General features: G+C 34.7%; 1 protein-coding gene across 1 annotated transcript; it reads left to right on the top strand.

Moving 5' to 3' along the window:
* The first annotated feature begins 516 nt into the window (after positions 1-516).
* On the top strand, positions 517-13,971 carry LOC120341889 (uncharacterized). Its single transcript, XM_039410463.2, has 19 exons — positions 517-723; positions 1,423-1,537; positions 2,994-3,118; positions 3,446-3,562; positions 4,033-4,137; positions 4,471-4,599; positions 4,773-4,903; positions 5,448-5,633; positions 6,645-6,787; positions 7,505-7,610; positions 8,405-8,527; positions 9,008-9,148; positions 9,496-9,633; positions 9,793-9,942; positions 10,277-10,386; positions 11,083-11,299; positions 11,870-12,157; positions 12,302-12,472; positions 12,559-13,971. Exons 1-19 carry the CDS (start codon positions 678-680, stop codon positions 12,772-12,774), a joined length of 2,757 nt encoding a protein of 918 aa, XP_039266397.2. The 5' UTR covers positions 517-677; the 3' UTR covers positions 12,775-13,971.
* Positions 13,972-17,129: the final 3,158 nt, after the last annotated feature.

The raw sequence follows: 17,129 nt of genomic DNA, 5'->3' as shown, positions 1-17,129 counted from the left end.
TAAGGCCGGTCCTGATTTTAGGCTATATATATGTATTATATATTATGAGATAAAATGTTCAACTTCCTGCTTAATTTGTAGGATTAGTATATGATAGGCAGTATAGAATTTGTCGATGAATTTTTGGGGGATACTGCCACAGAAGTCAAAAATACATGGAACTGGACGTTTTATTTTCGACCGACAGAATTTAGAACAAAAAGGGATTAGTGTTTATACAATTTAGCGGCCTACCCAAATTAGTTTCCATGTTTGTATCCCCAAAAATTCATTTCGCCAATAGTTTTTAATCTCGCTTAGACAAATACAGTTCATACTAAAGAAATTATTGATTGAATGATGATTTACCTTTTCTAAAAAATTTTTTCCTTCACTTTTATTCAGAATATATTGCTTGAGATTTGAGAAACAAAAATAATCACTTTGCACAAATATTTATATTGTGCCTGGCAAAAAAAATCGTAGTTTATTTTTTATTTCATAAAACATTATTCTTTATTTTTATTATGTAGTTATTTAGAATACATTGATTATATATATATATATACATATTTGCCAAAATCTTTAAGAAAATACATCAATCAGGGCGGTTGTATCGTCTTTTATGAGTTTTTTTTATAAAAAAAAAAACATCTGGTAGTTAATATTGGAATCCTACGAAGTTGTCTACAAGATCGATGGCCCCACCACTCGGCTTTATTTTTATTGCTCTCAGTTCATTAGGTGAGTTTGTGAGTGAGTGATTTGTCGATTCTCATAACCGTAAAAAATTTGTTGACAAAATGTGACTGTCACGTGAATGCTTGATGCTCCGAATATTTATTTACAACCTGTTAGCAATTCCTGTTTGAGACTTCGTAGACAGAATACTATGTAAAACAGTAATCACCAGTCACAAAATTTTGGGCTACCACACACGTGGTTCTAGTGAATTTGGCTATTGAATTCGGTGGAACGCAATATGACAAATATAATTAGTGTGGTACGCGGCATCGATAAGATCTAGATTATTCTAGAAACATTGATTTGTGTGAATCCACATTCTGGTTTTTTCAATATATGCTTCATTCATGTAATCCCCATTAGATGGAACGTTATAAGGGCACGTTTAGGAAGTTAGTCCGGACACGTATTACCGTTTTGGAGGGTTCCATTTCAATTTTTCATATATTTTCCCGGGTTTCATTTCTAACGAGTTTGCGTTTTACTCGCTTTTCTTATCAGTAGTTTAACCTAGTTCAATCACCATAACAATCGTTAGGAAAACCAAGGTGTTTAGGGGGGAGACTCGTCATATATATGTGTATAAATTCATAATATTATTGGATGCGCGGTAGGGCATTTATCATGTATATCACGGAATACGACCGAGGCCATATGATACGGTACACTAATGTTAATTGTATGACTTTCGTCTTCCAGGATTATGCGCTGAAACTGCCAACGTGACATGCGGTGAAAGAGTGGAGTTTACATGCAACCAAACAGATTCGAACGGAGCCTGCAGTAACCTGACAGAAATAATATCATTCGGAAAGTAAGATTTTCAAGCTCTTTTATACTTCAACAGCGAGTGTGAACAAATACAACAAAAGTTTTACCAATAGTTTACAGATTGGTGGAAGTGATTGTTATAGGTCAGAGTTTCTCGACGGCCATGGAGGTCGAAAAGTTCTGCGATCCAATACTATTCAAAGCAGCTCCATTATTAAAAAAACAGTTGCTCGTAAATTATAAATTTATTGCTCATAGAATTTCAGTGGTGAAAAGAGTCCAATATATTGAAGTTAGAAGTCCTTGACTGATAGAGCGCGGTGAATTTTACCTAATTTCAAATTGACTGAAACTGCCAAAAAAAGTAAGCACTAAAATATGTAATATAATGAGTAATGAAATAGGTTTGCACCATTCAGTCTAGTTGATCATTAGTGATTGCAATGAGGAAATTGGAAAAAAACGTGTCATCGAATGATTTGATTACGCGTGATAGACGTCAAACTAGAATTTGTTAAATATTTGCCGATGCGGAAATAGAAAACATACAGGGTGTCTATAAAGTCCCTTTACAATTTCAATTTTGTTATGAAGTCAGTTCTCAATATATATCTTAATCAGGTTTGTTGTTTTTTAATCAGTGATTGTTTAAGTATTTTTTCTTCATTTAATACATCTGTGAGGGCCAAAACAATATATATATATATATATATATATATATATGGCATCGATAAATTCCCTTTGCAATTTTTTCATGACCTTATGGACACCCTTTATGTCTACACAGGGGCTGGCACATGATCCATTGATTATACCTTAGTTCCGAAAACAAGAAAGGTGTAAGTTCCATGAGTTTAAAATAATAGTCAGTAAAAATGGTTGGCGAGATTTTGGTGCTTGACAATCACGAAATTGTGTAAATGTTACTGTTGCACGTAGATTTTTTCCTGAATCACATGTCCTTCTCATTCATTCAGCATCTATCAAATAAGCAGGATGCCTTTTTATTAATGTTCCTTAATAATTAAAGATGGGTGACTGAGGAATTGCAACCCTCATTGGTGTACATTAATATTGCGATTTTGAAAAACCTTGTGATGGAAAAAATTAAAGATATACTTATATGCATTTTACATAAGCAGGCGAAAACACATTGGCTTTTATTATTTTCCCCTTTTGACTACTCAAACTTTTGTTTGTGCTGTGTGCGCGGTGTCAACTCCTTCCGCCATACTCTCAATCGCGATCTCAGAATTTTACACGATTCAATATTCTGAATTCTCTTGACATCAAAGCAACCAATTTACGTAACACTGCGTCAAATTTTAACAAAATTTTAAATACCAGTCGTAAGTTGTCTCCGGCTTGGTATGAGTCCTACGATGTATTATTCTTTGATGACACATACTTTAAAACACATCTCTCTACACACTAAGGCTATGAACTGAATTTCAACTCAAAATGAATCGATATGCACAACTAGAACTTTGTATTTTTAGCTGGACTGCAGATGAAGATGGATTCATTGGAAACGTCACGGTAACTTCAGCAAGAACAAAGGATTTTCTTCAGCCAAATACTGGAACAAGAACCTGGGTATCAGCAACAGGACAAAATTGCAGTAGTAAGCACTAATCATTCGTTTACGAATCGAATCTTAAAAGCACTTCCATTTAGAATTTGTCAGTATTTACTGTCCGGGCACAAATAAAGGTACGGTGTTAGTTGAAATGAATGATATATATATAATATCGGTATCAGACAAAATAATTAGTGTTTAAGTAGATGCTTCGTAAAATTAGTTTCAGATTGTGCAGAGGCCTGTCGCCGCCAGTCTAGCGAAAGCGCTACGCATATTCGTCATCTGCGATTGATTTTTTTAAATTAATATATTAGCACCCTAGATTAATTAAAAATCAATCGAACGAATATAATTCATTTCTTTTTTTAGTCGATCCATGTACGGAACCCAACCCGTGTCTTAACGGAAAATGTACTCCGTTGGATGGAGGACCTAAATTATTTGAGTGCGATTGTAACAATGGTTATTCAGGAGATTGGTGTGAAGGTATTTGTATCTGAATTTAGCCTTTACTTACACTATATTATCTAACGCTATATAGCACTGTCAATAGTTCTCAGCCCTTCACCCTTGTATAAGTAAAGCTCAAAAATTTGGCCGAATCGATAACTTGACATTGGTTGTGAAAGTAATTCTGTTATACCAAAGACGAAGTAATAAATTCGAAAAATATTAATCTGAAAAGTGACCATGTGCAATTTCAAATTCCACCCCTGAATACTTTTTATGCAAGTAGATCGGCAATGAAAGCTTAAATGTGTTTACCGAAAACTATTCGTTTTGCGTGTCATCATATAGTTTGAAGAACCACAGTTGCGAGCATCATAATTGACAAATATATAGATATATATAATATATATATATACGATAAATCGAAGCCTATATGGTGTCAGAAAATAACAAAAAATTCCTTCTGATCGAGCATATAGTAAAAAATACCACTAATTTGTGTCTAGTACCTGACAAGTGTGGAGAATCGAAATGTGACGAAAATGCAGACTGCAGAGACGAAAAATGTTATTGCAGAGATGGATATGGTGGAGAAGGAATTTACTGTACACGTAGGCCTGAGTGATTTCATTCATTTTTTTTTCGATTGATCGTATATTTTTTCAATTCCCCATTTCGTTTGCTACGAACCCAAAAGTTATGTCATGAACGGCTTGTAGGGCTAAGTATCAGCTATGGATAGAAGCAAGATATACATTACAATGAACTGAATTGTTTCAGTTTGATGCAGCAGTGTAAGATGATCGAGATTATTGTACCGGTAGTATTATTATATCATTTTTGTATCACTTGGCAATTATTATTGCATTCAGTTATAATTGACAAACTATTTTATTATGACAAATTATAAAAATAAAAAATCTATAATTTTTTTTAAATTTTAGCCGTTTGCACTGATATATCGTTCACCAATACGGATAAATTTGAAGGATGTGCAGGAGTCGGAAAATTAGATTTTAAGAGCGTATTTGATAATCAAAGACAATATTCAAACCAGAGGTGCAATAATTCCGGTATGCAACAGTTATAAACATGATAAGTAGTTTACATGCGATAAAATACACATGTTACTGTTCCAGCAAAATGTGTTTTTTATGAGTTTTTTCTTCAATAATTAGAGCTATACCTAAAACAAAACACTCACAATTCTCATTTTGAAACAAGTAATTTTGATTTCATTTTACAGAACCTCGTCCAATCGGTTACATTGATTGTGTAACATTTGTTGAAGACGGCAAGAATGTATCAAAATTTGATACTAACTCATTGAAGTGCTTGGAATGCAACGCAACCATTCAAAACACTATAATCAAATCGGTATTGATATCAATACAATTACATTGTCCCATTTTATAGTCATAATTTCGCAAAGATTTACGTCGGTCAGTTAATCACATGCCTTGGTCTGATTCGAGTATTGAAAAAGTCTTTGTTATGGATATATTTTCTTCTGTAGTTACCTAGATTTGAAGACTGGGTTTCCGCTCCCCAATGCGATATAAATTTCCGATTTTAATCGAGTTACCAAGCATTTTTTTAAAGGAATTCTAAGCCACCTACAGTAAAAAAATATTGTGAACACTCAAAGACGATCGAAACTATTTAAATAATGGATTAAATAAAAATTACTACAGAGATAAATATTTTTTAACGGTCTGTATGGAAACTTTAAGTTTATATAAAAATGTATTTCCATTAGAATTACGTTAAAAATAGCATTGCAAGTACGCTCTTATTATGGATGACAGTGTACTTCACCACTAATGGAGTGTACCCAATCGTTATAATATAATACTAAATTCAACTTTATGAAACACACGCCTAATTACACTGATATAATTTGTTTCGCATATTATTTAAGGAGGAAGCGGAAAATCTCACTAGCGATGTGGTCAAAGAATACGTTGAAAAGCTACAAATATTGACTGAACCACCAAATAAACCTGAACAAGATATTACTGGGGTGGTAGAAAGCTTAGAGACAATTTCTAAAATACTGGTTGAAAGCAATACCGGTGAACTGAATGAAACTAAGCCCAAAATACAGGTAACATTTAAGCTGAGACTACAAAGGCTGTGGAATTAAAAGCAACTACATTACCACACAAGCAAATGTTGTATTATATAGGATTGGTGTCAATACCTGCGTGTCCTTACTCCCGTATTATTATATACACGTTAGCGGGTAAAATCCCAACTTAGAGGTAAATAAACACACAATATATATATATTGTAATTCCAAATATTCGTGCATTGTAGAAGATAAATTGAAATTGACACTCGAATCTTTATACCAGTTATACCGTTGCACTCCAAATCATTCATAATGCAAAACATTATATTCTCAACTCTCGAATGAAGGCCGGAAACACGTCACAAATTAGTCGATACAAAGAACGGTCCATACCACAGAAGTATTGCTAAGACTTGTCGATTGTCGAGATAAATCATAATAAGGGGAAAATGGGCACTGGCCTAGTCGTTGATTTTACATACTATTATTACAAATATGGGGTGTACTAGGGTATTGTGTATTAAACTGCAGGTGCTTTCTCCTTGTTTACTTTCTATTCCGGATCCGTATGTGGCTGTTGCCACATGGATGCGTGACTGAGATAGTATCATAAAGATAAATAAAAATAGCATAATCTCTTTCCACGAAATATCAAGTATATTTATGAGCTTTCGTTAAATCATAGTCTAACTTCATCAGATAAAATAAAAGATGGCTTAATCAAATAGCGAATAGATTATGCTATTTTTATTTACCTTTATATAGAGAATGCTATTTTTATTTATCTTTATATTCGCTATTCGATTAAGTCATATCTTGTTTTATCTGAAGAAGGTAGACTATGATCTAACGAAAGCTTATAAATATACTTGATATTTCATGGAAAGAGATTATGCTATTTTTATTATTACAAAGAAGTTAAATAACAATAAAATCCATATACATTCCACATTCGCTACAGTATATATTATTCTAATTTTCTGATTCAAGTGCGACAAATTTCAATCGCTTCGAAGCTATAGATTATTTTACACTATTCAACAGATCGACATCCCAACAATGCAAAACGTGTTGTTGATTGTAAGTCACATAGGAAAAGAACTCCCAAATGTTGACACGAATTCAAAGGTGACCAGGGACGATCTTGAACCAACGGCAGATTTTTCAGAAAAAGATCAAAATGTCAAGTAATATGTCCTGCAATTTTAATGATCCAACTACTTATAATTAAAAAGTGCTCCCGGAGGATGTGCGCCATCTTGGTGCACATGCTTCCGGAGCGCCAAATAAAATTATCATTTCATTTTTGGAAATAAACAAGTCTACGATATCAAATAGTTAAAAATATAATAGTCATTAAATTCGTTGTTGCTTAGAAAAATTGGTATAGCAAAATATCTTTTACAATCTTTTAAAAAAATAAAATAAAAGACATATTACAATAAAAATTGTTGTATTAATTCAAATTAGCACATAAAATTTTGGTGCTCCAGTAGTATGTGCACCTAGATGGCACAAAACCTGAACATAGTATTGTACCAGGTGAGCGTTCAGGTTGTGCGCCATCTTGGTTATGAAATTCGAGCCAGGTTTATCCTGGAACGAGCCTTTACAATTCAAAAAGACTTGAAATGAATCAATACTTCAAAATTGAATGCCGAGACCATCGAGGCTTGGATTCAGCCCATCTGGTAAATCCAGCCCTGAATGTGAGGCTATTTTTCTTCCTTATAATATCTAATGAAATCATTCCCGCAATACGTCAACCAGAAACGGACAAGGTCTTGGCGAATTGAGACCACAAGCAGCTCTTAATTGTCTGTGTCTTATTCGTAGTCTAGTTGTCGAAATTATAGTTAACTTTAATTCATGTTTTGTTCTCACTTAAAGCTGTTTAATTTCAGAACACAAACTCAAAAAGGTGTAAAGATTATCGATGATTTTGCTCGAGCTGTGAATCTCACTGGACGAAACGAAATTGAAATCGTGACAAACAACATGTCTCTTGTGGTGAGAAAAAAACTAGTCTGCTACAAGTTGCTTGAAAATACTAACTTACCACAAAGTATTAATATTAATACCACAGTAAAATCTTGATGGACTGGGACAGTGTTTCACAGCCCATGGGTCGAGACCCCAAACTGGGTCGCCTGAAACGTTTGTTTTTTCAACAAACTTAAAGTCATTAATTTCATTGTTTAGTAAATTTCAATTGTTTATTGTATATCTGATATTGAAGTGTAGCTCAATACTATTTGCATTTTGTGTATCACAGCTTAAGAACTTGGCAATATCTATTTTACAAGTATGGCCACGCCACGATTTCGAAAAGTCGCTTATGGCAAACAATCGCAGCTTTCTCACTTTGAGTGATATATATTATATATGTCAAAAAGAATAGTTTATATCAGTATTCAGTAATTTAATTTTGAAGATATATGAAAGCAATTCATGTCGCCCTGGGTCGCGAAATTTTGCAGAGTCTTAGTCATAGTCTTAGTATTTTAGTCTGTTGCATATTATCATAGTTATTTTGCAAATTCGAGTCAAGTTAACGGAATAATGACCACGACGTAGGAAACAGAGTGTGACCACTGTTTTATATTCCATATCGTTAGTCGGGTAATGTCAATTCACAGCAAATAATAGACTAGTTTATGCTATAAAATATGATGGTAAATTGTCATGAAATAAGTATTTTGTATTGTAATTTTCAAGAAAATAGAGTCAAAATAAGCATCAGCAGATGCCCATATTAAAAACTTCTGCGTTACAATTGCAAAAGTATTATTGTTCGTTAACAGATCTCGGAGCCACCGGAAGATGTAGAACTTGTGTACGAACCGGAAGCTTTTGTGCCCGAATCTGAGGCCGATAAAGAAACCAGTGGCAAGCCCGAATCTGAGTCACAGGTAGCAAAGAAAAAGGTAAGTTAAAGCTTTATTCTTTAACAATCGAAATGGGGTCAGGTCGGCCATCGTTGGTCACCAGTACTCGTGGTGAGTTTAGTATGATCACAAAAATGTAATCTGTATATTTTAAAGTTGGAGAATCTTTTTATTAATATCATTGATTTTTATGTAAATTTTCAATGATGTCCTGCAGTGAAAATTAAAAACCGGTTTATCAATATTCCAACTTTTAACCAGCATTCTCTACATTGGTATTGTCTTACAACGTAAAACAGTCAGAGCACAATGACATAGACCTAAAGGGTTTTTTTATTAGTTGCCAATGCTGCAATTATATTAATTGCACTTGGAAATGAATGTTTCAACACGGTACCGTTACTGAAATGCATCAATAGTAAAATATCCGCCCGTTCTTCATTTAACAAAATAGTATAAACATCAAAATAGTACTGTATATAGGAGAATTTTGAGTCATTTTAAATATTTTTTTCACAGACTATAACGTTGACGATACCAAAGGATGCCGTCGCAAAAATGAGAAAACTGGCTCTTGCATCTGGGAGCAAAACCATGCGTGTTGTACTGGTATTGTACCAAGATGCCAGAATGTTAACATTTGATAAACGAACTGGAAAGGTAACTTCAGTAATTTCTCCTATTATGTAAATTGATTGCACTGAATCACAGTCAAACGGTGTGATTCACATACCTAATACTTAAAGTTGCCACCATTTCCCAACAGGATATAATTGTAAATGTAAAACCATTAATATATTAGACTTATTGATGTAAACTAGGCTACCATAAACTGTCATTCCAATTTCCTGGTCAGGAAACATATTGTTGGAAAAACATGGCAGCGTAGACGTAATCATAATTGCCTATTATGTTCCACTTATAACGTGCGATTATAGACATAGTTTCAAAAGATTTATATTTTTATTGCTAGTTTAATAAATGTGAGTGTATATTCTGCAACATAGGTTATACAAGCATCATACAAATCGGGAGACGAAACAGAAAGCGGGCCAACATCCATCGGAACCTCATTTAGTCTCCGATTTAGTGAGCCCAACAAAAAAACTCCAACTCAGGAAAAACAGCTGGAACATACAAACATGGTAATATGCCCATCTCTTGCCACTCTCCATTGGCTTTCCTTTCTCGTCTCACCATCACTGAAGCCACCTCTTTTTCTCTTATCTATAAAATATTCTTCTCTGAATTTCTCTTTTTATAACGAATATCATAATAATATAGATATATATATATTTTTACAGAAAATTGTTGAAACCTATTTTTGTGTATTTTACGATTTTATGCTACAAGACTGGTCTGACGAAGGATGCACATTCGATACAGAAAAATGGAAGGAATTTGATGTCTATGAGTGCAGCTGTACCCATTTCACTAGTTTCGCTCTTTTACTGGTAAGATCTAGGAATAAAAATTAGGAATGGGAGTATATTGTTGTTTGTTTGTTAGTTTTATTCCGTTGTATGATTTACCATGCTGGACAATAATGTATATTTTCTATAGATTCCTGGTGTCGTTTTAGTCTGCTTGCAGTTTGTCATTTCACAACACTGAAGAAAAATTGTTCAATATTGAACATTTTATTAGACTGTATAACATAACATAATACTTTTTCTGGATGGAACATATAAAAATGCGCACGCCGCAGACAAATTTATTGAATACTCCTGATTTTTTTACTTTTAATTAGCCTTTTCTTAAGCAATGAATTTGCCATTCTTTACACAGCGTATAACAAAAGTGCTTGATGACTTCTCCACAGATTACTACAGTATAGTCCTTTGTTCAATATCAGTGGTTTGTCTTGTGATCACTGTTATTATTTATCTTTCTGTTCGGTAAGTAATATAGTGTAGTTTATTTCGACATGCTTTATTCGTAGTTAGACGAAATTTTGAACTGCCGATCTGTACTACTGGATTTTCGGCACTCCTGTAGTATGCGATACAAGATGGCGGACACCGGAACGTAGCATGTGTACCAGGTTAGGGTTAGGCCACAATTTTATTCCAATTTTTCCCGTTTTAGTTCTGTTCCGAGTTCGAGGACTACCCTATAGTGACTCCCGTAGTGTTTGTACCTGAAATTATGGCCTAACCGGATACACATACTACGTTTCGGTGTCCGCCATCTTGGTTCGCATACTACAGGAGTGCCGGATTTTCGCGTTGGTTTTAAAATAGAAATATCAGATAACGGCTTTCAAATCTTAAGAAGATGACAGGAACACGGGTGATATGAATAATGAAGCTCTGTTTTACATTTCCGTTAAAACAAATTCGTTTTTAACAAATTTTCTTTTCGTTAAAATAAAATTATGATTAGTAATATATGAGTCAAATAGACAACGTATAAACGCGGAAACTAAATTTCATGTTTTGCACCGATGGGAACATTTGGCAGTTAGCAAGTTGTCTAAATGAGCTTTGAACGTAAAAAAATGGAACACTCTTTCAAACAGTGTATTCGAGCAGTGTATTTTACATAGTTTTATATGAAACGTGACCATCTACTTTTCCATATCCACTTTTCAGTGATCTGAGAGTCCGTCGCCCAACTCCCATCATGGTAAATATCTGTCTGAATTTGGTGATTGGGTTTTTGTTCTTTCTCGTTGGGATGGACGGAAAAAGGAAAAATTTTTCCGACGCGGCATGTTACACATCAGCAATCATAATGCATATAAGTTTTCTAGGCTCGTGGTTTTGGATGTTGATTTACTCATTGAACATGTACTACGCCCTAGTAAAGGTAGGTTCTATATCATTGCGGCCGTTCTATTGTGAATTCATGTAATCTACTAGCAGTGGCGTGGTCTTGTATTGGACAAGAGATTCCCAGACCAGCACAAATAAACAGTCTTTTATAAATTAATGGAATGCAGCAAACGCCCGTGAAACGCTATTTATGTCACATAAATTAAAGACTGTGAGTTTTTGGGGCTTTGGTTATAGAAGAACAGAGGAAATAAGAAGAATAGCGCAAATAACATCTTTTCCTTTTTATATGATATTAGCTTTGTCGTCTAAAATCCAAGACGATACTTTTTTTATTTGAGGCAAATTTCTCGTTCTTATCGAGTAAACTAATTTTTAACGTTAAATCTCCATATCTAGTTTTGTCAGGAATTATACACGGGATGTGCGTTTTAAACATGTGACGCGCTTTTGGTTCAACATTATCTGTTTTCAATAGTGGATTTGCTCCTCATTCCATTGCTACTTTGATTGAGGTAATACTGACAACCGTTTCAAAAAAAAAAAAAACGTTTCCCATCCGACCCCGTCAAAACACTATCTAACACGCTTCTAACATTTCAAGATTGTAGGTGCCTCTCCTCTCGTCAGCAAGAAGGCGTTTATGTACACTCTTGGATATGGTGTACCTGTGTTAATTGTCGTGATCGATCTCATCGTATCTTTGGAAGTGGATAAAACCAGAGGAATGAACGATTCCTCATTCGAAAAAAGTTACATTGCAACACACATTTGCTGGATTCGTCATCTGTCTATGTACATTGCTTTCACTGGTCCTGTCGGCGTCATTCTGTTTATAAATATGATATTGTTTTTCATAATTATACGGAAACTGACTTGGAAAAGACAAGAAGTGAGTTCACATCTCTATATCCGAAACTTTCAGCTAATTATCGAACTTGAACTAGTAGTCGGACGATGGTTTACTGATCTCTATACTCTCATTATATCATTCTTCATCTTGTAACGATGTCTGATGTCTAATTATTAATAATAGATTCAGTCAACTAAAGAAAGGGCGAATTTAAACCAGCAGATCCTAATGGCAATAACAATGATGTCAATGATGGGATTGACTTGGATCTTTGGTTACCTAATGCTCGTATCAGAAGACCCAGGCTACCAGACAGCACTAGAAGTACTGTTCAACATATTCAATACATGCCAGGTTGTGTAGCATTTATCACTGCGTTCATGGTTTATTTTCATATATATAAATAAAGGTATATCTTATTTCCATTTGTTCTATTACAGGGAATAGTGATATTTTGTATGAGCTGTGTGAGACAAAAAGGAGTCCGTGATTTGTGGGTCGGACCGATTCGAAGATTTTTCGGATGTCATCAACGGAAGAAGGCCAAAGGTATGAAAACCCTCAATGAATCGACGACCAATGCATCCCAAGGATATACTGGAATGACGACGCTTCCTCGCTTGAGCAAAGATGTTAATTCTACCACCGCCTTGTAACTATATAGTAAGCTTTGAATCGCATGAGGTATATTGGTGTTTGGAAAAATAACTTTTTACCAACTTGTTTTTGAACCAAAATTGATAAGTACTAATATAACGATTTTGAATCACTCGCCAATATTAAGACAAGAATTTCATCGTATACATTTCACGTGGATGAACCCTCGCAAATAAAAAACACCGAGAACTTTATTTACTTCTATAACAAACTATATTAACCACTAATAAATTTCAGTTGCCTCTCATTATGATACGTCTGTATGCTTTCTATATTTTTCATTTGAATGCAGTTATTGATATTTTGTGTTTACTCACATATTATTATGTGAATATAAGTATAACGTTAGGTAAAAGTTCAGATCTTTGTTCATGTGAAGTTTTTGAAATTAAGTTTCAATTAAAGTAAAATTTGTGACTTCATTCTTTGTTAATTTATATGTGTTTTTGTAAAATATTATAAGAATTTAATGATAAAACGGAACAATTAGAAAACAGTATCAAACCATCGAATTATTATGTAAAATGACAGTGGAAAAAATCTATACTACATTTGTTGGAATAACTCAGTTAGTTATGAGAAAAATTGCACGGTATAAACCAAATCAGTAATAAAATTACAGAATTTGACAGGCAATGTAAAACAAGATGAACATTTATATTTTGATAAGTATCAAATATAAACCGAAAAATAGTTTAAGAATTTACTTGGTCATTTTACGAAAATTTAGTAGCGCTTTATTTATTCGTTTATACTATTACTCACATTTTTATCAGGATTTTCTGATTTTTATTAGTATTCTTTTGCTCCAACGTTGTTTTTGGACGAAGCGTCAAAATAGATCTATAAACATTGAGCGTTCCAGTATATATATATAATGAAAATATAACAAATGCTTTTGAGTGAAATTTTAGACTCTTTTCTCTATTAAATAAATCAATGCGGCACTGTTAAGTGCGCACCCATCAATGTATTTAAAATGTCATCGGCTTATATCGCCCTCGTTCTTTAAAGCAGTACTATATAAGAGAAGATCGTTATATATATTCTATTAATAATTATACAACACATTACGTTGTTTTATGCATTACGTTGTTTTTCAAGTTATTTTAGTTTTTGAAATCAAATGTAAAGTATAATTTTGTTTGTAATATAAGTGATTATTCCGCAGTTCAAGGTAAATCTATCTGGTTTAATGCTTTGACTGGTATGTTTATGAGATGATTATACTGCAATCTGTTCAGCCAGTGACAAAGAAAAAGAACGGTTAGATATACCAATAAGTCGGGTTAATACTAGAAACCGGAATGAGTATATTTAATAAAAATCAGCATACGGCATCAGTATCGCAATTTATAAAATCCGCAAAATTCAAAGAAATGGGTCAGGCAGCGTAATATAAATGTGATCACTTCCTCGTAGACGCTTCTGAGTTTTCGTCTGAATTCGAGTATAGAGCTTACAGTAATTTTGGAAATAAATAAAACTAATAGCCTTTTAGTGAATCTATTCCAAAATGAGCTGAAAGATCGATAAGTAAAACCTACCCATTTGAACACTTCATGTCCAACAAGAACAACATAACACCGGAAGTTAATGAGAATAGCGATTTTTTGCATAGCATAGAATAAAACAATGACTAATAATAACAAGAGAGCAATGCTCAAATGTACGGACACGAAAGCCAAGTGGAAGTGGTACAGGTATGCAATCTGTGACAGTAAAACTAGCGGTACGTCGATCTTCACGACTAACGCGAAAGCGGAACCGTTACAAAGTGCACAGTTTTTTATGACGTCATCGAACACAAAAAATCCCATAGAGCCTACAGAAAATTTTAAAAATGATTAAATGTAATAGCCTTTTTGCCACAATATCCCAATATTTTCGTCTTTCCGCTTTAATCAGCTCTATAACGTGATTGTGACGATGTAGTCATTTTCGTCGGATAACGTAGTCACATGGGGATCTAAATAAAATATGTAAAAATGGATAGCCTACCACCACTAATCGTACTTGTGGTACTTAACTATACGCATCGCCGTACGTCTCTGATCGCCACATATGGGTTAATATATCCCGTTTCTATATCTTTATACTTTAATCAGCTCTATTGGGTGATTGTGACGTCGTAGTGATGTCGTTTTTGGATGACGTAGTCACATGAGGATCTAAAATAAAATATGTAAAAATGGTTAGGCGTCAAGCGCTAAAAGTACTTGTGGAACTAAACTAAAAATCTGTGATTACACTTGTCCGGACATTGGTCTGAGCGAAAACGTGAAACGCTTCTTGAGAAATGTGTGTGAAGATAATAGATATACATCACCCTTGATCTAATTCAGATGTGGGCAAGGTTTTTGGACCAGGGGCCAAAATTTATTCCCCTCTAGACTGGCGGGCCATGTAAGTATTACGTAAAAAGTTACATTTTATGAACAATATTCACAGTGTTACAAAAGAAACAGTGTAAAACAATTGGCCTCATGCCAAAACTAAATTTAACATCAAAATTTAGCTTCAGTTAGGCAGCATCAGGCGTGCCAGATTGAATCACCCGGAGAGCCGGATTTAGCCTGCGGCCCGTACTTTGCCCATGTCTGATCTAATTGGTAGGAAACGTTGTTCTTCTGCCGTTTATGAAAATGACTTGTTGCAATTTTTTTTTCATTATTGTGTCTGTGCTATTCCTATTGTGTATTTATATTTTGTACTGAGCTCGACTCTGTTATGGTGATCTGTAATGTATTAGATTACAGTTTAGCACTGGTATAATATATATTTTACACATGTCCTCTGAACTCTATCACAATGTGCTGTTAGTGTCGAATCATGGAACTAAGATATCTGCTGACTCATTTTCCGTCTTTTTTATATTTATATTGTAGCAACCAATTCCGACTTTTCAATAACAGTGTAAAATTGATCAGGAGCCTCGATTACCTTCAACGGTCTATTTACTGGCCAACACAAAACAATGTGTAAATTGGATAGTCTATTACTATTAAAATTATTGATATTGTTTTCATTGCCTGTGGAAATAAATCTCTCTCTATGCTTGTCCGGAACTTGGTCAGAGCGAAAACGATTTATGAGAAATGTGTGTGGTACTGCTGAATATGGCCGTGAGCCCCTGCTCATTTTAGCTCTCTCAGAATTAACAATCCGCCTCAGAGTTAAATAAGTCGTCAAAGACGTAGTCCTTGACGTTTTATCTGCTGGTGTAGTGCAATAAACTTGTCTTACAACAAACAATCAGATTGTGACATAATAATGGATAATTGCGCGGTAAAGTGACTGAAGGCGTGCGTTCATGTATCTTCGACGTGAAAGAAGAATGCAGGATGAATCCTAATGTTTAACCGAAACATGTTGAATCGTAGTTTGCAAATTCTTTTTTCCTTAAAATAACCAAAGCGAGATGAGACGCATGAAACCGGGGTAAAACACGTTTGCAAAATCTACCATAATTTGTTTAAAAAAGTGTTGCGGCGGAACATGTTATGACATGGGTTATTAGTGCCGGAATATAGCCGTGTCGATATCGGATCGGAACCGATATCGGCGATAAAAGCAGTATCGGTATATCTTTAATCGTTTTTTAATGTATGTATCCCAATTAAAAATTTGAATTAGGAAACATTTCTTATAAATATTTAATGTGACAAGTGGGACACGTGGAACAAATGGGACACGTGGAACAAGTGTGACACGTGGTACCAGTGGAGCAAGTGTGACACGTGGGACAGGTGTGACACGTGGGACAATTGTGACACGTGGGACAAAGGGGAAAGGTGGGGCAGGTGTTACACATGGGGCAAGTGGTCCACTTGTCCGTGGTACACTTGACACTTAAGTGGTGGGACAGGTGATACACTTGGTACAAGTGGGACACATGGTACAGGTTGTACATGTGGGTTAAGTGGGACACGTGGTACGAGGGGTACACGTGGGACAAGTAGTACACGTGGGACCGCTATTTTAGTAGGGACATAGCCATTTTAGTAGAGACATAGGCATTTTAGTATTGACATAGCGGACATAGCCATTTTAGTAGAGACATAGTGGACATCGCCATTTTAGTAGGGATATCGCCATTTTAGTAGGGACATAGCCATTTTAGTGGGGACATAGCCATTTTAGTAGGGATATCGCCATTTCAGTAAGGACATAGCCATTTTAGTGGGGACATAGCCATTTTAGTAGGGACATAGTGGACATCGCCATTTTGGTAGGGACATAGTGGACATCGCCATTTTAGTAGGGACATAGCGGGATTGTGATTTTAGAAGAGACATAGCCATTTTAGTAGGGACATAGCGGACCTAGCCATTTTAGTAGGGACATAGCGGAC

Source organism: Styela clava, chromosome 3, assembly GCF_964204865.1.
Source record: "Styela clava chromosome 3, kaStyClav1.hap1.2, whole genome shotgun sequence".
In the NCBI taxonomy this organism is placed as follows: domain Eukaryota; kingdom Metazoa; phylum Chordata; class Ascidiacea; order Stolidobranchia; family Styelidae; genus Styela; species Styela clava.
Note: the sequence above shows the minus strand (reverse complement) of the source record. Positions and strands in the feature narration are given on the sequence as shown.

Bases quoted from the DNA above. Each gene is read 5' to 3' on its own strand.
- LOC120341889 (XM_039410463.2), top strand. From the start codon at position 678: ATGGCCCCACCACTCGGCTTTATTTTTATTGCTCTCAGTTCATTAG. The intron at 1,538-2,993 runs GTAAGATTTTCA...TTGTATTTTTAG, and splicing joins GAAATAATATCATTCGGAAA to CTGGACTGCAGATGAAGATG. The intron at 8,528-9,007 runs GTAAGTTAAAGC...TTTTTTTCACAG, and splicing joins CACAGGTAGCAAAGAAAAAG to ACTATAACGTTGACGATACC.